At 40.5% G+C, this 22,864-nt stretch overlaps 1 protein-coding gene across 1 annotated transcript in view; it reads right to left on the reverse strand.

Moving 5' to 3' along the window:
• MYO3B (myosin IIIB) overlaps positions 1–22,864 on the reverse strand; it is a 632,072-nt gene that overhangs the window by 473,824 nt on the left and 135,384 nt on the right. Inside the window, exon 7 of the mRNA XM_078146159.1 lies at positions 217–282. Coding sequence (XP_078002285.1) covers positions 217–282 — 66 coding nt within the window. The remainder of the gene's footprint in view (positions 1–216; positions 283–22,864) is intronic.

Here is a 22,864-nt window from a genome sequence, read left to right on the forward strand (position 1 = left end):
AACAAGGCGAATTGTGAGACGAGGTCAAGATCAACTACTTATTTTTCAGATCCCACAGAAGCATCTTCTGTCTTTTACCAGAATAAATTCTGTGCTGTAACCTACTAGTCTATACAATAACTCTGAATGCCAAGTAAATTCCACAGTTTAGATTTCACCCCAATTATTCTTTAAAGCCTCGCTGGATAAGCAATTTTTAATGGAAGACATACTCACTGTGAAATGAAGTGGTTGAAACCCCAGCACCATTTTTCCGGATGAAGTAAAGTAGGTGGAGGATTTCTGAAAATAAAAACAGCATTGGTTTTTTTTTCTTTAAAAAACAAAAAAACCAGTTCTGTTAAAGGTGAAAAACAGTATTAATATTTCCTTATCAATATATTTGCTAATATCACTAAACACAGTCAGCATAATTTTTCTAGGTAGAAAACCTAGAAACCTCTAAAACACATTCTTTCATACATTCATTCTTTCACTCATTCATTCAACAAATATTTTTTAAATCTTTGTTCTATGCAAGGCCCTGTACTTCATGCTGAGTTACAAGTAATCAGAATAACAACAACATAATGAAAGGCAGCATGACACAGTAGATGGAAGGTCAACCTTTAAGTCAGGAAGACTCGCATTCTAGTCCCACATCTAATAAATATCAGCTCTGTGAGCCCTAGCAAGTCAATTAACCTCTTAGGGCAGCTAGGTGGAACGGTAGAGTGTTGGGCCTTGAGTCAGGATGATTTAAATTGAAATCCAGCCTAAGACACTTATTAGCTATGTCATCCTGGGTGAGTCAGATAGACATGTCTGCCTCAGTTTCCTCATCTGTAAAATGAGAATAATAATAATAGCAACTACCTCTCGGGATTGTTGTGAGTATCAAATGAAATTATATTTATAAAGTGCTTAGCACAATGTCACATAGTAAGCGCTATATAAATGTTAGTTATTGTTATTATTTATTATTATTGTTATTATGATTATATCTGAAGCAGGATTCAAATTCGGGTCTTACTGACTCCAAGTCCAGGACTCTAAAGCACCTATCTAAACCCTGATCGTGCAGCCCCACTTGTTTTTTAATTAATTTTTATGCCAAATTTAAATATCAAATGGAATAGATATTTGCATATACATAATAGGTAAGAAAAAGAGGATTGAACATGACATAGATCTCCACTATATACCACACAACTTGCTTTTCTTTTTAAGTATATAATAAAATCAACATAGCTTTCAAAGCTATCCTGCTTGCTTCACTTTCCTTCTGTTCTTTTTCTCCATTTAAAAGAAAGTCTCAATAATCATCTTTTTATTCAGCCCTATCCCTATTTGTCCTTGCTTTCCCACCTCCTCCACTAGGAAAACAAAGAAGAAAAACACATATACATAGTCAAGCAAATTGGCAATGTCCTAAAATGTATGTCTTATTCTGCATATTGAGAGGGCTCCGTTTGTAAAGCTGGGCGTGTTCAGAAAGTACTTGAGTGAAGCTTCCTGGACCCCATTAGGTCACCCTGCACCCACAGAGACCAAGCTTGGGCTTTGTCAAATGAGTCTCCATAAAAGTGATTTTTCTTTTACCATAAACAGAGGGAGAACAGGTAGTATTATAAAGAAAGAAGAGCTTGTAGAATATTTGGTCTTTGATTTGGGCGTGCCCAAGAAATAGTAGTTCTCTCTCAATCTGTGGATGAGGTACCAAATGGTGGCTGCGCATCTCTTTTTTTTTATTTAATTAATGCTTGATTTTCCCCAATTACATGTAAAAACAATTTTAACATTCTTTTTTCAAATGTTGAGTTCCAAATTCTCTCCCTCCCTCCCTCTTCTTCCTCACCCACCATTGAGAAGGCAAGTAATTTGACTTAGGTTATACACGTGCAGTCACGCAAAACATATTTCCATCTAAAGCACATCTTTGTCCATGCTGCCCCCATTGGCAACAGTTTGTAACTCTCCTCAGAGGGGTCCATCTCTAAAGAGAGATGATGGGCTTCCTGCTCAGCATGATGGTGGAGTCAGTGCCCTACTGTGCAGTTAACAGCGTTATATATGTTACTCTTAATGGGTGTACATGCCTAGGATCCCTAAAAAATGTGTGTGGAGGGGAGGAGGAGTCAGGCAGGGAGCCTGCTGAATTCAAGTGGTCAGACCTCATTTAGAGAACGTTTACAAACAGCAGGAAATACAAGTGAGCATTTACTCAGTGACATAAATATGATTGAATTGTATTCAATATTCATTTCCCTCCACTTCCACCTACAGTTTGGATATAGAGGTTGGTTCCTTGTTACCCTGACCACTGCAAAATCGGACAGCTTTATGGTATTCACAATTTGATTCTAACCTACATTTTTTGCCTTATCTTATTCTACTTCTTTTCATGTTTTCTTTTTGCTGTTGAGTCACTTTTCAGTCGTTTCCAATTCTTTGTGACCCCATTTGAGGGTTTCTTGGCAAAGATACTGGAGTGGTTTGCCATTTCCTTCAAGCTAAACTAAACACCCATCCATGACCTAAACATGGCTTCTACTTTTCTCTGATTTTGTTCATATACCTGTTTTCCTCTCTCTAATTCCTTCTCTACCAGTTGTGATCCTAACCAACTTAAATGCTACATCCTTCATGAAGTTTTCCTGATTCAGCCCCCAACCCTATATATGGTAGTGACTTTCCCTCACCTTTGTGGCATATAAGAAAAAAGCATATGGCAGCAGAAAATTCTAGTTCGAGTCTTGGCTCTGACATTAGCTATGTGATAACAGTTTGCCCCCTCTGTCATCTGCACTCTGATCCACATGCTTATTCTAATTCATTCCCTATTGCCTACAAACATGTCCATGTCTCCTCCATATTAAAAAAAAAAACCTTCACTTGATTCTTCTATCCCTAGTGGCTATCCTCCTATATCTCTTCTAACCTTTATAGCTGAACTCCTCAAAAAGGGAACTACAATAGGCTCCTCTGCTTTCTCTCCTCTCACTCTCTTCTAAACCCCTACAATTCAGCTTTCAACATTATCATTCCACCAAAACTGCTCTCTCCAAAGCTCCTAATGATCTCATGGTTGCCAAATCATGGGGATAGTCTTTTCTAAATCCTCATTCTTTTTGACCTCTCTGCAGATTCGGACACTTCTGATCACTCTGTCTCCTTGATACTCTCTTGCCTGGCACATGATAGCATGATGTAAATGTTAGCTATTATTGTGATTGTTGTTATTCTTCTCCTACCTATCTGACTGCTCCTCAGTCTCCTTTGCTGGATCCTCTTCCAGACCTTCTTCTACCTATTTGACTGCCCCTCAGTCTCCTTTGCTGGATCCTCTTCCAGATCATACACCATACTACCATAGGTGGTGTCCCTCAGGGTTCCTATCTTGACTCTCCTCCTCCATCCACACTACTTCTCTTAGTGATCTCACCAGCTCCCATGAATAGAATTACCATCTCTGTGCTGATGATTCTTAAACCTATCTACCTCTTTGCTGACCTTCAATCTTACATCTCCAGTTGCCTTTCAGACATCTCAAATTGGATATCCAGTAGACATTTTAAACTCAATATGTCCAAAACTGAACTCATAATCTATCCCCCAAACTGTCCTATGCTCCTATCTTCCCTAATTCTACAACATGATCCTCCCGGTTCCTCAGGCTCACAAACTAGGAGTTACACTGGATTCTTCATTATTTCTTACCTGCCATAACCAAGCTGTTGCCAAGACCTTTCGATTTCACCTTTGCAAAATCTCTCATATATGCCCCTTTCTCTCCTCTGACACTGCCACCATTCTGGTGCAGGCCCTTATCACTCACACCAGGACTATTGGAATAGCCTGCTAGTGGGTCTGCCTGCCTCAAGTCTCTCCCCCATTCCAATCCATCCTCCATTCCGCCACCAACATAATTTTTGTAAAGTAAGGGCAGCACATGTTACCCCCTACTCAGTAAACTCCAGCGATTCTCTATCACCTCCAGAGTCAAATACAAAATGCTCTGTTTGGCATTCAAAACTCTTCATAACCTAGTCCCCTCCCACCATTCCAGTCTGCTTATACTTTCCTCCCCAGCACAAACTTTTCTATCTAGTTACTATGACCTCCTGGATATTCCACAAACAGGACCCTCTGTCTCTTGGCTCTGGGCATTTTCTTTGGCTGTTCCCCATAACTGGAATGCTCTTCCTCCTCTGCTCTGATACTAACTTCTCTAGCTTCAACTAAAATCCCACCTTCTACAGGAAGCCTTTCCCAACCCCTCGTAATTCCAATGTCTTCCCTCTGTTAATTATTTCCTATTTATCCTGTGTATATATAGCTTGCTTTGTATATATTTGCATATTGTCTCCCTCATTAGATCATAAACTCCTTGAGGGCAGGGACTGTCTTTTGCTTCTTTTTGTATCCCCAAGACATTGAACAGTGCCTAGCACACAAGAGGCTGCTTAATAAATGTTTATTAATTGATTCATAATAAGAAAGTTATTTAACTTTTCTTAGTCTTGGTTTTCTCATCTTTAAAATAAGGATAATAATACTTGCTCTACCAACTCCAGAGGTATAACTAGGAATTAGCACAGCAGACAGACCATCCCAGGTACAGTCTTGATAGGAGAATGAATGGCCCATCCCATAGAGAATCAGCATAGCTAATTGTCTCCATTCCACACCCCCTGAGGGGATAAAGCAGGAGAGGGGCACTGGGAAGGTGGGCCTAGAAAGAGGATGCCATGACAACAGGGCTTTGAGAGTGGCAGCCCAGGGCTGGAAAAGGGAAAGGGAGAAGTCACAATATGTGGTACAGGCTGGTGAGGGACCCAAGGCACAGGCATAACAAACCAGAAAAATAAAGTAATGAAGGGAACCTTCTACCTATCAATTCTGTGGGTCAAAGTCCTAGTAGACTTGTTCTAGTTATGGCTTTGCCTGGAATCAAGAAGACATCAGTTCAAATCCGACCTCAGACACTTGCTAGTTGTGTAACCCTGGGCAAGTCACTTAACCTTGTTTGCCTCGGTTTCCTCATCTGTAAAATGAGCCGGAGAAGGAAGTGGCAAACCACTCCAGTATCTTTGCCAAGAAAACTCCAACTGGGGTCACAAAGAGTCAGATACAACTAAAACGGCTGAACAACAACACCTCACAGGATAATTATGAGGGAGACCCTTGTAAAGTGTCAAAATCTATATAATGTATTATTATTATTGCTTCTCTTATAGGGATAGAGACTGGACCTGTGGCTCATTAACATAGGAAATTCATGAACGAGGAAGCTTGTACAAGTGTAGGCAGACACTTTTTCTGTGTAGTTTTAGAGTGATGTCCGAGGGCACTGGGAGATTATGTAACTTGCCTAGATCACATGGCCAGTCCATGGCAGAGGAAGGATCTAACCCCAAGTCTTCCTTACTCTGCACCCAGCTCTTTATCCACTACACCATGCATGCTACCCTTCTCTTATATATTATCATGTTCTAATGTATGTTATAGTTATTTGTATATGCCTTATAGCCCTCATTAGAGTATTGGCTCCATAAGTAATCAGACCTCATTTGATTTAACTCCATCCTGCCCACCCCAGCCCAGGGCTTCAAACATAAGAGACACTTCAATGTCTGTGGAATGTTCCATAATGGAGTTTTATAAACAAAGAATCCATTTTATGAGCTCATTAGAAACACCTATCAAATAATACCGAGCCTTGCGAGGAGTACTAATGTAAAGTCAATGACCTCTTGCCAAATACCGTGCAGAGTCAAAATGGCTCCATGAATATTCAGACAAGAGGGAACATTTTTTATTCTAGCTAAAGCTCCACGCATTTCTGTGGCCTATCATAAACGTATAGCTTTTTCTTTTCTGAGAACATTATGATCCCCAGTGAAGGCATCCTAAAAGATGCACTTATCTGCTCAGGGCTCAGAGAAATTGCAAGGAAGCAATCCAGACTCTTACTGGTGAAAATAATCAGCGTCCTTGTGCTGGGACAGGAAGGTCAGGATTAGTGGATAACTTAAAACTGCAATCAGTGAGCCATTCAAAAAGACAAACCCAACTTCTGAAATAAAATGCATTGGCAGAAGGAAAGAGCAATGGATTTGGGGTGAAAAGACGTGTGTTTGAATGCTGGCTTTCCCTAATTATGAGCTGTGAAACTGTGGGCAAATCATTCCACTTACCTGGGCCTCAGTTTCCTTATCTGTAAAATGAACAGGGTAGACTAATGTATACTTAAATTATCTTTCAGCATAACAAGCCTATGCTTTAGGTAACAACTTGTACTCTTCAGACCTTACCTTTGACAAAAAAAAAAAGGCACTGGAAAAAGAAATTTTATGGTTCCAGACTGAGGATTTGAAACAAAGTCAAGGAAATTTACTACAAAGTCTAGAGACCACGTCATTTCCTCATGGGCAGATAAAAGAAAATTTATTCATTCCATCATTCTATTCTGCCTGCCTACAAACATATACATGACATCAGTTATCTGAGCACCAGAAAAGTGGGACATCATTGAATAAAATAATTTTGGATTTTCTTTCATATCAGCATTTTGCTGCTCCTCTCCATTAGCACAGTTTAACAAAGAATTGACATATATATGCATGTGTGTGTATGCGTGCATATATGTTTGTGTGTGCATATAAATTGGCGAGGAGGTAGAAAGAAGTCTCTTCCAATTCTAAATCTATGATTCTGTAGATATATTCCATAGCTATCTAGGTAACTATGAACCATATATAGTATGTATGACCATATACTGCATAGTAATATATGATCACATATGACTCTACAAATATTTTAATTCAACAAATGGACATACGTATGCATAAATGTAATATATACATGCACACATATATGTATATCCATATGTGTGTGTGTATGTCTGTATGTATATATGGGACCATATAACTGGAATTTAGAGCTGAAAGATTTAGAGACAGAATGTATTTATTTCCTCGAAAATCTTCTTCCTTTTTAAATGTTGTATATATGTATGTTGATTCTTTGTTAATTATGTGTTTGTATATGTAAGTACATGTATGTGTGTATGTATGTATATGTCAATTTTTTGTTAAATGTGTTTATAAATATGTGCTTATATATGTGTACATGTCAATTCTTTGTTACCTCTGCTAACTCTGCTAACTGGAGGAGAACAGTAACATGCTGATATGAGTAGATAATCCAAGATTGTTTCATTCAGGGAAATGCCCCTTATCTGGTGCAGAGACAACTGATATCATCAGCCATCTGGAATAGTCATAAACCCCAAAGTATCCCCCAAAGCTGCAAGCACAAGCAGCTACTAAAAGAACAGAAGACACAAAAATTGAAGGAGATGTCACATGATTGGTAGATTAAACTAGAAAAATGTATGATCTCATTGGCAAGCAAACAAGCTACGGAAACAAAATCCCAACAACATCTAAGCCAAGAATTTTGGGAGAAGGGGCAAGGAACAAGAAAAAAGAAAAGGGAAAAGTAGAGCAAGGAGACCAGCAGACCAGAGGAAGAGAAAACCACAGAAACTGGGATGGGCTGCAACTAACAGTGGAGAAAAAAGACACCAGATAATAAGGAAAGAGGGACATGTGTAAGATACAGAAGAAATAATACCTAGGCCACAATGACAGACTGGGGGTGCTCAGTAGAAGGGTAAATAGCTTTCCCCTCTTCCTTCAATATCTCTTGAAGGCTGCTTTAGAGCTGAAAGAGACTTTAGAGGTCATGGAGTCCAATCCTCTGATTTTACATATGAGGAAACTGAGGCCCAGATAGTTTAAGTGATTTGTCCAAAGTCACAAAGGCAGTTTAAGTAGCAGATGAAGGATTCAATCTAATGGCCACTGATTCTCAGTCCTACGCACTTTCCAAATGTGCCACAGTCCCTCGGTTATTACTGTGCTATACTGAAAGGTACCCCAGGACCTGAACGGCACAACATGCTGGGGGGATTTAATGAAAGAGAAAGCCACCTCCTCCCCATTTCTATCTCTTCTGCAGATGTTACTGTATTTCAAACTCAGCAAGACAGTGGGATCACTCACTATCATCCCTTTTTAATTAAACCGAAACTGAGTCCATTAACTTACATAGTCATGCAGACATGGGCCAAGGAATAGAACTAGGCAGCATAGGATGGAAAGAACACTGGATATGGAGAGGGCCTGGGTTCAAATCCCATCTCTGCCACTAGCTGTCTACATGAATCCGAACAAGTCATATCCCCTCTATGGGCTGAAGTGCTCTCATCTATCAAATGAAGGGGTGATCTCTAAGGTCCCTTCCAGCTCCGAACCTATACTTCTGTGGCCCTACAAGCCTTTAAAATAAATAGATATAATCTTTCACTAGTCAATCAGTAAATGTTTATTAAGCACCTATCATATGCCAGGCACTGTGCTAAAAGCTTTCACTAGTGAAAGACAATATGTGGAAGCATGTAAAGGATGAGCTAATGGAAAAAATGGAGATCTGCATATGACTTGATAAATGGCAAGAATGGGAAAATTCAGATAGACCCATGCAATATGGATTCCATTGTTTTATATAATTATAGATTAGCCTTTTGTGGTCCTTTTCATTACAACTTGTTTTTGGTTTTTTCCAGACCTGAGATTTCATCAGTGTGGGAAAACTCACAGAATGACTCTTTTTACCAATGCAGGTTGGCAACTCTTTTATAATTTACTGGAAATTTCAAACTAGATGTTCCAAAGGTATCTCAAACTCAACACTATCTAAACCTTTATTTTCCCACCAAAACCCACCTCCTTTCTGAACTTCCCTATTTCTGTCTAAGTTATTATCACCACTCCAGTCACCCAGTTTCACAGCCTTGGGGTCATCCTTGACTTCTCACTCTCCTCCCATATATCTTATTTTCTGCCTCTTGTAATTTCTTTCTCTACCCCATTTTGCATGTGTATCCCTTTTTCTCCACTCATACAGCTACCACCCTAGCTCAGGGCCTCATCACCCCTCACCTGAACAATCACAGTAGCCTCCTCATTGGTCTCCTTGACTCAAGTCTGTCCCTTCTCTAGCGCATCTTCCACGCAATGATCTGCCTAAGATGCAAGTCTGACTACATCGCTCCACTGCTCAATAAACTCCAGTATCTCATGTATTGTTGTTGTTGTTGTTATTTCTCCTTTGTTTTCAAAGAGGACCAATGACATCCATGTCATATTGTTGTTGTTGTTTGCCTGTTCTTTGTTTTCCAAAGAGGACCAGTGACATCATGAATTGATCTGGATTGGATTTAAGTGAGGCAGAGTGGAATAAAGTCTTCAGCCTCCCTCTCTCTTCCAGAGTCATCAAAGCCCAGTGGCAGAACAAAAGTCAAGATGGCTGGCAATAGCCCAGGATGCAGTGGATGACCTTGGTGTCTTCCATGTCTAACCGAGCTCCAAGTGCTCCACAGTGCCTGCTTCAGCTGCCTTCGTGGTCATCGGAGAAACTGTTTTCATCCACCCATTCTGCCAGGTGAAAGTCTTCATATGCTTGGGGTAGACATCCCCCTAACTCACCGACAGATTTGAGATGGGTTTCTATTAGAAAGTAAGCTCCTTGAAGTTCATGACTGTTCTCACTTTTTCCCCGGATTCCCAATGCTTAGTACATTGCACCCTGTAAGCAATTAATAAATACTTTGGTGATTGTTTAAAATGGATGCATGTGTGTCTATCTACTGTACAGGTGAGCAGATTGATAACAGCGGGGTGATGCTAATCAAGAAGGGCTTCCCTTAAGAGGTGGCTTAGAAGGAGGGATTCAATATGAGAACTGCAAGAGGTAAGGGTGTTTCCCCCAAGTTGGGGAAACAGCATAACTACAAGGCATGAAAGCACAAATGTCCATTCCAAGTGTCTTCCATGTCAAGGAGGTTCTCCAGTTAGATATTCTGTTAGGAAAGTGTTCCAAATGTACTCTGCTCATTAGACACACAAGAAGGCTCTAATAAAGCAAGGTATCTGAGCTCCAAACATTCTGAGAACATTGGTTCGGGCTATGCATAGGCCTGCTGTTCCAGTAATATCAGCATGTTGGACTAATGGGATTCAAGTTTATAATGAGAATGTGGGAATAGCTAAATGTTGTGCCAGTGTGGCAGCCTCTGAGTGCTCAGGTGGTGTGAGGCTCCAGACGCCTGCAACGGTTACTTTTGTTTTAAGGCACAAATACCCTGTTCAAAATAAAGTACTTTAAAAGCATGTGAATTTAGGGGGGTTTGGTTTTTGCATGTAATAAATAGCTCTCACCAGCAATCCTGAAGCTACATAATTCTTAATGCAGGAAAGCTGTGAGCTAATTTGCAGCCCTGGGCAAGCACTGATTGTCCTGCCCCCTGAAGAATGAGCAGGCAGTTCTTCCACACAGCAACGGTAAAGGAGGTTGCCATTACTGAGAAATGTAAAGCCTACACTACGAGTGCTAATTTTGCTACCTCTGAGAACCTGTTGCCCTGGGCATGGTACCAATCAGTGGTATCTGGCTCTGAATCAGAAAGTGAAAATTATAGAGTGCAGATGAGAACATTTATGAAATACCCACAGACTCACAGCCTCTGAGAACTGCAAGGGACCTGGGAGACAATCCTGTCCAACCTCCTCATTTGGTACATGAGAAAATGGAGGCCAAGTGAGGTTAAATGACTTATCTGAAGCTGCACAATGACAGGACCAGAACTCAGTTCTCCTGATTTCCATTCAAGAGCTCCTACCACAAATCCATGTGGCCTCCAGTGGCTGAACAGGAGGGAAAATAAGAGAAGAGATTCAAAGAAATAATGCACATGCACACATCCATGAACACACACATACACACACACACACACACATAAACAGAATTTTTGCTAAAGAGGTAAAAGTTGGGAAAAACTTTTCTAAGCTTGAAATTAGATATCATAAAAAGGATATGGTCAACAAGGCCATAGCTTCATAAATTAAACAAAATTGGTTCAGAAGGATGGAGGGCCTCCCCCCCCAGCTCCATACCCCCCACCCCAACCCCTGTCCTTAAGGGAATTAGGGACTCCTAAAGGAAGCAGCTAGGTGGCTAAGCAGATAGGACACTGGACCTGGAGTCAGGAAAACCTGAGTTCAAATCCAGCCTCAGACATTTACTAGCTGTGTGACCCACGACAACTCACTTAACCCTGTTTGCCTTATTCCACTGGAGAAGGAAATGGCAAACCACTCCAGTATCTTTGTCAAGAAAAACCCACAGACAATATTGGCATACCATGGTCCACAGGGTCACAAAGAGTCGGATACAACTGAACAACAACAACAAAGGACCCTTAACCAAGGTAGAGATAAGGACGCAGAACCAAGAAAACACCACAGCAACTACAACAATCTAAGGCAAGAGAACAATAAGATGATATGGAACCATCTTGTAACATTGATGATCCATCTAGGCCCATAAGACAGGAGGAAATTTACTTCCCTCCTTTAGCTGGAGAGTTGGAGTGCTAGGGGTGTGAAACACACATATGCTGTCAGACTGTGTTAATTGTTTGGTTTTCCTTAACTGTCTTTTTTTTTTCTTCTGTTACAAGAAAAGGCTGATGCTGTCAGGGTGACCATATAGCCAGAAATAACTATGATGTATAAACCAAAGGCTTTCAGAAAACTTAAAGAAAAAAACTCCCCTGCTCAAAAATTATTTCCTTATCAGAGTATTTCTGTGTTTAAAATCTTTGCCATTTGAGCCACCACTTGTTTTTTGTGCCCCAAAACCCTGATGGTGTCAAACTTAAATAGAAACAGATCCTGCCTGCTGCACACTGACTTAGAAAACCACAAGTTAACGTTATCTCCGTTTTATCGTATTTTATTTATGTTATCAAACATTTCCCAGTTACACTGTAATTTGGTTCTGGCGGCACTAGGCCCAGGCCATGAGTCTGACACCTCTACTTTAAGTCATTAGTAAAGCTAGTGCCTTCCCTCTGTTAATTATCTCCAATATATTCTGTATATAGTGTTTGTACAAAGTTTGCATGTTGTCTTCCCCATTAGACTGAGTTTGTTGAGAGCTTATTGGAGAAGAAGGTCTTTCTTTAGCTCCTCAATGCTTAGCATAGCATTTGGCACATGATACGTGCTTAATACATCTGTTGACTAGATTTAGTACACCTTAACACACAAATACACGAAAGAGTTTCTCAGTTTCTACCTTAAACAGAGGATAAGGGTCAGATGGAATGGAACACAGGACAAGTAAATTTTGATGAGAATCCCAAGATAAGAGGAGTACTGAGGGAGGGAAAGAGTCTTGAGAAGCCAGGGGAGTAGCATAAGAACACTGTCCTTTGGGAGAGATGTTTGTCTCAAGACGAATAGCAGCACTAAAAGGAGAAAAGCTTCCTACATCACAATTTTGCCTCCAGGAAATCCAGCCTAGGGAAATAAGAATTTGACTTGCAGGTAATTAATTCTAGATAACTGAGCATGATATTGATTGCTGGTGTCATTGTTCAGTTGTTTTCAATCTTGTTTGACTCTTCATGACCCTATTTGGGGTTTTCTTGGCAACAATACCAGAGTGGTTTGCCATTTTGTTCTCCAGCTCATTTTATAGATGAAGAAACCGAGGCAAACAGGGTTAAGTGACTTGCCCAAGGTTGCACAGCCAGTAAGTATCTGAGGTCAGATTTGAACTCAGGTCTTTCTGACTCCAGGTCCTGTGCTCTATCCACTGTGCCACCTAGCTCCCCCAATACTGAAGTAAGGTAGCATTAAGAAAATGAGCAAGGATTTGTACTTACTTTTCAAGTTTTGGGGGGTTCTTCTGAAACTAAATTTTAGTTAACACAGTACAGGTATGTCCTTTAAAGACACAAGTTGACTTATGTCAAGTCATGGCACAGAATCATCCCATACAGAATCATGGACAGTCAGTCACTAAGTCACAGGATTTTCACTTCCTTTAGTATTTAGCCCTAGTGGGATCTATTTGTAAAAGTCATTTCTCAAAATATAATGTTCCCCAGGTCAAAGATAATGATTTCCCAAGGCCTGTGCTTGAACTGGCTGCTGTTACTGAACTTTGTCAATACCCAGCCACTCTTACAACATTCTAGCTGGAGTATTCCTAGAAAGTTCAAATCTCAGTCTCCCCAAAGCACATCTGGATCCCTTCTTGCCTGCTGCTTTCTTTCTCTGCAGAACAGAGCATGGATTCATTTAACATATATGAGAAAGTCAAGGACAGAAAAGGATAGAGATGATGATGGAAAGGATGAGTGGGTGAGAGTCTCAATGTGTGATTCACTGTAGCCGCCTCGGGAGAATGTTCCTTTAAATAACAGCTTCAGTAAGGAATTTGGTAACATAATCAAACTCAGCCGTTGATGCCCAGGGCTCATCAGAGATGGAAGTACTCTCACAGTGCCTTTGGTGAATATACTTCCTATATAGAATGGATGCTGTTAGTGTATTTTTCTTCATACCTGGTTTCATATGAATAATTTTAAAGAGGATTGTTATGCACAAGGAATGTTATCTTTGCAAATGCTTATGATCATCAAATTTTGGAACAGGTTACCAAGTTGGGTATAGTAGGATTATCTCCTCTGGAGGACTTCTCTGTGGCTTGGGAAAATCCAAAGTCCTCACAGAGAAACTTCTTTAATTACCCTCCAGCACCTTAAGGGTAAACTGCATAGTCACATGGTTAGATATGAGGGATGCTAGACGAGCAGCTGGGTGGTACAGTGAATAGAGCACCAGGCTTGCAGTCAAGAAGACTCTTTTCCTGAGTTCAAATCCAGCCTTGGATAGTAGCTGTGTGACCCTGGGCAAGTCACTTAACCCTATTTGCGTCAGTTCCTCACCTGTAAAATGAGGTGGAAAAGTAAATGGCAAACCACTCCAGTATCTTGGCCATGAAAATCCCAAATGGCGTCACAAAGAGTTGGACAAGACTGAAAAACGACTGAACAACAAGAAATCTTGTCCCCAAATATCTCTGTCTACTCATGATTCAAAATTCACTCCTCTGACTCTTCAGATGTTCACTATTAAATGGATATTATAGAAGAATGCTACGCCCTTCAGTCTTTATCATACAATGTGGGAGAAGGGGATTGGCTAGACAGCATCTTTGGAGTAAAACCTTATGGGAATTGTACAAAAGCAGAGTATTAGGGAGAGGGGAGGGTAGAAGAATAACCAAAGCAGGGAGAGACATTACTGAAAAGTGATATTAGGAGGATACCAAAGACAAGCTTGAGTAATTCACTCTTTTTTTCTCTTTTTGAGACTGATTCTTCCTAGCTCACCCAGGCTGGAAGAAGAGTAGCCAATCACACACCTGATCCCACTAATGATTGACATGGAAGTTTTTATCAGGCTTTTTTCCAATCTGGGTCAGTTCATCCCTCCTTACACAGCCTGGTTACCTCCCACTCTTGGGGATTCCCTATATTGGCACCAAACAGTACAGACTGTTTCAGCTCAGAACTCCTGGCACTGTCTCTTCCCTGCCAGTAACAGATATAACAGGAATGTACCACCACACTGGGCAATAATACATCACAATTCAACCTGAGCCAGTTTTGAGAGAGAGAGAGAGAGATAAGGAGAGAGACAGACAGAGACACAGAGATAGAGATAGACAGAGAGAGAGAACATATTTATTAAGCTCTTATTATGTGCCAGGCACTGTGCTAAGTGCTGGGAATAAAATACAAGCAAAAATAAAAGTAGTCCCAGCCTTCAAGGAAATTATATTCTAATGGGGGAAGACCAAACATAAAGAGAAGCTGACCACCTGGAGGAGCGGAAGGTCAAGGTTTGGGGTGTCATGGGCTGAGCTAGGTTTGAGACTAGCATAGCTGGGGTGGTTACTTCCTTAAGGATGCCGTAGAGGTGAACTCATCTATCAGAGGATTGATGCCTCTTGCTTTCTGCAGGTTGAAGAAGAAAGAAGCCAGCCTTTATGGCATCTCCCCACTTTCTGCCCCTTTTTTCCTGCCTATATTTTTCCTCCTCTCCCAGGACTTCACCCTAAATGAAACAGAGACCTGATCACGAACTCCAACTTAGAGGAATGGCCGTGGGCCACTCTTTCTATTCTGACTTTCAAACCCCTTCTCTCCTGAGCAGCTCTTCAGGGGTCACTTGGGAAATAGATCTTCTGCTGTCTAGAAAACTTATTTTCTGGGGCAGCTAGGGGGTAATACTAGCTGTGTGACCCTAGGCAAGTCACTTAACCCCAAATGCCTCACCCAAAAAAAAATTTAGAAAAAAGACCTTATTTTCTCTATCTAAAAAGAAGCGATGACAGGAAAGATAAATGATTGTTTCTGCTGCCTTCCCAAAATAGCAGAAATGACAAATAAAAAGCAATTGTGTTGGGTTCATAAAATGTGTCCATGGGAGTTGCTGGGTCACCAGGTAAAACAAATGAGCAGAGACCTCATATGAGGCTGAGACCAAACCTCAGCTACAGAAGATGTGAAAAGACCTATTGATTCTGGCTGCCTTAACAGCAGCCTAATCAATTCATTTTGTAATCATCAGTATTAATCACAAGGATCATAGCCCTACTAAGTGCCTGGAACATGTCGACGTGGCCAAAGTGATAACTAACATTTCTGTGCCTGAGGAAAGAAGCAGGGGTGGTGGTGCTAGATGAGCCCGAGTTATGTCATCTGACAGAGGAAGCCTGACAAGGGGCACCTTTAGGCTTCTGCCCTGCTAAACTAAGTGACAGGGTATTCACTTCCTTTAGTATCTGGCCCTGGAGGGATCTATTTTTAAAAGTCATTTCTCAAAATTGCACAATATTTCCCAGGGTAAAGATTGATATTTCCCAAGACTAAAGTCTTTGCTTCTGGGTACCAGAGTCTACTACTGGAGGAAGTTTAAGAAGTTTAAGAAGCCTTTGGGTAAAAGGAATACGTCCTGGGGCAGTATTTTTGTTGTCCTCTAAATTTCCTGCAGTTGGGCAAAGCCCCATTTTCTATTCCCTAGGTACATAGGGACACAGCCAGAGGTACCAAAAGTGTGGGAGTTAGGGAGGGCTTCTCTGGTTGGTGTCTTCTGTTCTTGGAAAGGGGAGAAGAAAAACCATCTCTAGCTAGTGACACTACCTATTTCTACACGTTTTTCATTTATTCACTCACCACAAGCCCTACCATACCACAATCATTGAGCCCCCTCCCTTCTTTCATTCAGATATCAGACCTTATGCCTAGAGATTTAACATAGAAGACAGACTTCATTTCAGAGCAAATTTGCCTGGGTGTGCTTCTTTTGAGCTCTGACATGCATTTTATCTAGTGGCCTAATTTCAAAGCACACTAAAAAAAATTCTTAGCTTTTCTACCGGGGCCTGCATGCCAAAGTCTGCTCATGGTGACTGGTGTTGATGTTCAGCTGCTAATTTCCCCTATTAGAAACAGTGTGGTAAGATCTGATGATACAATCTGTTCAGTTAAGGCCTTTCCTGGGATTTTCCCCTCATATAGACTAGGTTGCTAAGTCTATTGAAATAATAATTTTAAAAAGGAATATATGTACAATCTGTCGTTTAAATGATTTTAGTTGGAGGAAAAACATTCAAAGCAGTCATTTTCTTTTTGCCTATTATAAGTATATTAACTGTAAGCTGTAATTAGGTGCCCGGCTTCATTCACCCTCTAGGACAAATGGTGTTCACTGAACCATGATGTTGGTCTGATTGTGGTAAAATGACCCATTTGGTTTTACCAGCTGTGACTTTGGAGGTAGCTGAACAACAGTGAACACATAAAACCTGACAGATGAAAACATTTGCAGCTCATCCTCTCTATTACTGATCACTCAGCATCCCAAACAAAATGTTCCTTGGATTAGTTTCCAGATGTCTTGGTGGGCTAAGGAGAGCTGTGTAGAAAGCTGAAATAGCATTGGAAAAGTGGCTAATCTCCAGACACGATCTTTTCTCCCCCCTAGACTCCTAGAACATATGTGTGGCACAGTTATAGCACTGTACTTGTAATCAGAAAAGCCTGGGTTTGAATCTTGCCTCAGACATTGCCAACTGATCCTGGGTAAGTCACCTAATCTCTTTATATCTTGGCTTCCTCATCTGTAAAAATGGAGATGACAATAGCTAATCTGTGTCACAGAGTTGTTGTGAGAAGCAAATTAGATAATCTGTTAAAGTGCTTTAAAGCATCATATCAATGTTGGCAATTATTATGATCACCTAGTAAAAGAATCATTTTGTTTAGCTGTTTTTCAGTCATGTCTGACTCTAATTCCTTTTGGGATTTTCTTTGCAAAGATACTGGAATTATTTGCTATTCCCTTCTCCAGCTCATTTTACAAATGAGGAAACTGAGGCAAACAGGGTTAAGTGACTTGTCCAGGGTCATACAGCTAGTGAGTGTCTGAGGCCTGATCTGAACTCAGGTCTTCCTGACTCCAGGCCCAGCCCTCTATCCACTGAGTCAACTAGCTGCCTCCATAGTAAAACATAAATAATGTTAATATGTGGTTTTCTAAGTTAATATGTGCTCACAGGGATTCTTATATACCAGTTTCTATACGAGTTTGACACCACCACTTTACGCAACATTCAATTCATCAAATATTTATTAAATGCCTGCTGTATGCAAGGCACTCTGCTAGGTACTGAGGCTACAAAGAGAAAAACGACACAACTCCTGCCCTCAACCAGCTTACATTCTATGAGGAAAGGAGTTTTTAACCTTTTTTGTGTCATAGACCCCACCAATAGTCTAGTGAAGCCTAAGAACACCTTCTCACAGCAATATTTTTATGCATAAAATCACAAAGGGAATCAGTTACATGTGATTATTGAAATTTTTCTAAGTGAATAGGCCAGCTTAAGAGACAGGTAGAAGGGGGACATAACATAGATATAAATAAATCAGAATTGTACAACTTTCCTGATATAGGACATGATTGAGGTTTCCTTAGAACCCCAGGATGTCCTTCCTGACTGTTCTTCCCTCCTAACACTAGCTTCTACATTTGCTTTTACAAATACCTCCAAAGGCCTTTCTACTACAAGCTGGGGCTCAAGCTCATTTGCATAAGTCTCTCCTCAGTGGTTGAGAATCACTCAATACTTTTTGCATTTCCAAGTTCCTAGCTCTGGCTCTTCCAAACCATGTTGTCTCATCTTGAAACTTTCAAGTCTAGGAGCCAGGAATAGGGCTGGGTAGGAAGTAAAGGCCACTTGGACCCCTTCACAAAATGGAGGCTCTAGGAGAAACTCACCAATGGGAGAAGGAGTCAGGCCTTAAGAGGGGTGTTCTATGTTGGGAAAAGCCTCCACAAGCTCGTTTGTTTTCAGTTTCAACAGTCATCTCTATGTGGATAATTCTCAATTCTTTAATTCTGACTTCTCTGGCCTGTGGTCAGATCTCTGGCTTAAACAGGCCCAACCAGTGGACCAAAAGTAGAGGTCTGGGAAGGACACAGAGCCTAAGAATAAATGTGGTTGAACAAACAAGAAATGGTAATGTATATGGAGAGCCATAACAAGAGAGGAGACAAGGAAAAAAAAGGAAAATGGCGGAATGAGTTGAATGAAAAGAAGGGAGGAAGACACTGAAGACATACAAATGAGTGAACTGGCATTTGTTCCTCAGTCTTCTAAATCAATCTATCTCTCATGACCCAGGGGGCCAAGCTAATTTATCATAATACCTAATATACCTCTAGAAAGAAGTCAGAATGCCAGTAAGTATATTTAAGGCAAATGTACCTGGCAAATGGAACTGCTTCCCTCTGTCGGCTGCATGTTAATAAGGAGAAAGAAAAATCAATCTGTCAACATCGACAGCAGCAAAAACATACCAAGTATGCATTTTTAGCCCATTAGTCCTTTACAACCTCAGTGGTAAGTTTCAGGGTGGGCTCAGATGCCTCAGGGCATCTGCAATCTGGCCAGTTCCAGGTCATGCCTTTTTGTTGTTGTTCAATCATTTCACTCGTGTCTGACTCTTTGTGACTTTGTAACCCCATTTGGGGTTTTGTCGGCAAAGACCCTGGAGTGGTTTGCCATTTCCTTCTCCATCTCGTTTTAAGAATGAGGAAACTGAGGCAAACAGGGTTAAGTGTCTTGCCCAGGGTTACAGAGCTAGTAAGTGTCTGAGGCCAGATTTGAACACAGGAAGATGAATCTTTCTGACTTATAAAGGGAGGGATTAGTACTATAAAAAGGAATAGAAATGGATTACCAATAGATACCTTCCCTAAGCCAAACAGAACCTCCCATGCAGCTACCAGAGAATAGTGAGAGTTAAGGTGAAGACTGCTACTCCACATAACTGAAAGGAAGTAGGAAAGCGGAATACCATGTTTGGCACAGTTTAGGATGAAGAGGATAAAACACTGTTATAACCTTCAGGAAGGAAGAACTAAGAAATAGGCTTTGGGACTAACGTATGTCCTAATTTGACCAGAAGCAGTAACACAGTAGTATTCCATTACATTCGTGTAATTTGTTCAGCCATTTTCCAATTGGTGGGCACTCCCTTACTTTTTAGTTCTTTGCCATGACAAAAAGAGCTTAGATGGATAGATGGATGGATGAATGGATGGATAGATAGACAGACAGACAGACAGACAGATAGACTGATGGATAGATAGATAGGCAGACAGACAGACAGATAGATTGATGGATAGATAGATGGATAGCTTAATATCCTTTTCCTCTTTCTTTGATTTCTTTGGGTTACATGCCTAGAAATAACCTATTTCTTTTGGAGTAACATTTTATGCATTTTTCACACCATTGAGATTACAGTTATCAATTCTATTTTCATTGTACAAACCTTTTGTTTCATATTTGTATGTTGGTGCTGCACTAGAAATTTATCCTGATTGTCTACATTAAATTCCACCCTCTCATTCTTGAGAAAAATACTACATATTTATTTTATGGGGTGCTGGATTATCAGGTACCCTAACAGTCCATGCCTAAGCTGATCGCACAAGTTCTAGCTCTAAACAGATTTGGGTACCAGTATCTTACTTAATAGATTTGCCACTTTGTGAGATTGGTCCAAGTCCATAATTTTTCTGGGTCACAATTTCTTCATCTCTAAGATGGTGGCATTAGACAAGATGGCCTCCATATGCTCTTGCAGCTCTAGTATTGTCTGTTCCTATGATTCTAGTGGCAAGAAATTTAGGCACTATACAACTGAGGTAGCGATTTAGAGCAGTTGGATCAAATCCCCATAAATCAGATACTACACTCCTTACACGGAAGGACCCTGACCATGGTCATCTATAAGTATCTATCCTTTAGCCAAATCTATTAAGTTTATGCCCATCTCCAACAGGAGTTGGGATTTTCCTTGAAAAATACTCTAATGAATGTTATTAATCCACTCCACAAAAACAACAATACATAAAATAATATCATGGGTAGAGATAGATCCATAGAAACAAAGGAATAAATGACTGATATTTTCCTAGGATGGGAGGAGGAGAGAAGTAGGTAAAGACAATGAGATTCAGTAGATCTAAGCTCCTTGAATACTTAGTGTTCTACAGGGCTGAGTCAAACAGTATATTAAGGTAAGTAATCATCTTCTATTATGGCTACAGCTCTAGCTACACCTAAGTTCAAGGCACTCTTTGAGACAGCATATATTAAAAAAAGAACTCATTAGCTCAGGAGCCCTCTTTTAATACTTCCCTTTTCCCAGAATAAACTACAGTACAAACTAACTTAAAGCAAGAATGTTTAACTTAAAAGAATACTAAGGTAAATAACCATGGTACCTCTCCCATCCTCCCCTCTTCCCATATACACAAACCTATAAAATACAAAGGCACATTCTCTCACAGATTCCCACAACACTGGTGAGATAGAGAAAACTCATAGCTCAAACGGTTTGGCCCAGCCGGAACATCTCTCTGCCTCCAAACTTGCTTCTTACTGCTTCCCCATATTACTGTTGATACCATACCATGAGCTGGGTTGTCTTCTCTGCTGATTGCTACCTTGTGTTCCTTTACTGAGCTGTTACTGCCATCCTCACTTTTCCACTAAAGATGCTGCTAGTCAGCTTCTCCACTGGGTTGATGCTGCTAACTTCTACTAGTCCAGTAAATTGTAGCTGCTAGTTAACATCTCCATTGAGCTACTACTGCACAGTTCCTGGCACACAGTAGGTGCCTAATAAATGTTTATATTGATAGGCTGATCTGCTCCTTTTCTGCTGAATTGTGGCTAAGCTGCTCCTTCCCACAACAGTGAGATTCTTTTGTGAGCCAACCCATGTTCTAAGTGACACCTCAGCTTCTGTTCATCAATCTCACAGCCACAGCCACCCAGTCATCTTAGCAGAGTACTTTCCCCTCACCCCCCACCCATTTCAGTTGATATTTGTTTTGGTGTGAACAAATTCCTTTAAATTTCCATAATGCCTCTGGCTACTAGAGCCAAGATGATACAGATTAGCTTAGAGCTTTACTCAACCATGCTGGAGGACTAAGTTAGAACTTAAAACCTGTAGCCTATGCACCTATACCTACACATTCTTGCACCTACACCCAAACCATTGTCCTCCTTAAATCCTTTGGGCAACATTGTTCAGGGCACAGTGTTTATTTGCCTATCCTACATATGTGACTGCCCATTTCCTGAACCAAAGACATAAACAGCAGTATTATTACCACTCAATAATTGTCTGTAGGAAATCAACCCACACCTAAGGGCATTTGCTGAGTACCAGTAGAAGTCAAAAACTAGAAAGGACCTTGGAAGCTATCTGTTCTATTTCACATTTTTCTTTGGGCCAAATGCTAAGGAAGCTAGAGAATTTACCCACAAATGTAGTAATTATTTATCTTCACAGCACAACTGTGAAATGACTAAGATTCAATAATTCCCTTATATAAATGAGGAAGCTTCACTAGTTTCTTTCAATGACTCACTGTGAAATGGAGGTGACCTTGGATTCTGGAAGGTTATGCCAGTGGATGGCAAATACTGGCAGGTTCTATCAAGCTGCAGAGACATCACAGGTGAGCCTGACAATAGACTACATGCCTGTCATCCAAGGACCAGTCTAGCTAAGTTAAAAGACACTAATCATTACCGCACTGGACACTCAGTAAGCTCTGATTTAAAAAAAAAAAATCAGAATAATCCGTGAAGATGATCTCCTAAGATTTGGAATCTGTATTGTCAGAGGAAAAACTTTGGAAGAAAATTCTCAAAGTATTGAATTGTAACTAGGGATGAAGAAATGGTGAACTGAATGGTCAAGTGACTTTTCCAAAGTCAATCAGAGAAGAAAGCATCCTGTAGAACCTGTGAGCTTATTTTTCCTTGGACATTGCTTGGTTTGTAGAGTGCTGGACTTCGAGTCAGGAAGACCCGAGTTTGAGTCCTACTTCAGATACTTATTAGCTGTATAACCTTATGCATCTCTTCCGAGCCTTAGTTTCCTCATCTGTAAAATTAATGTATATTACACATATTATAGATATACATGTAATATATTATGTAATGACAATAGCGCCTACCTCATAGAATTGATCCAAGGATCAAATGATAATATGTGTAATATATGTGTAAAGCACTTCACATACTTAACATGCCAAATAAATGATAGCTATTTTTGTTGTTATTATAAGGACCCCAGTGCTTTCTGCAGCACGTCAAATAATGGGATGGCAGATCTGGAAAGGGCCTTAGAGATTATCTGGTCCAACCTCCTCATTTTGCAGATAGGGAATGTGTTTCTTAAGCATTTACTAAGTGCAGCACAATGTGCTAAGTACTAGGGATAGAAGTACAAGCCAGCAAGGCAGCCCCTACCCTCAAGGAGCTTTCGTTCTGATTAGGGAAGACAACGTACAGAGGA

The sequence above is a fragment of the Phascolarctos cinereus genome, unplaced genomic scaffold (genome assembly GCF_003287225.1).
Source record: "Phascolarctos cinereus isolate Bilbo 61053 unplaced genomic scaffold, phaCin_HiC Scaffold_726;HRSCAF=1367, whole genome shotgun sequence".
NCBI lineage: Eukaryota > Metazoa > Chordata > Mammalia > Diprotodontia > Phascolarctidae > Phascolarctos > Phascolarctos cinereus.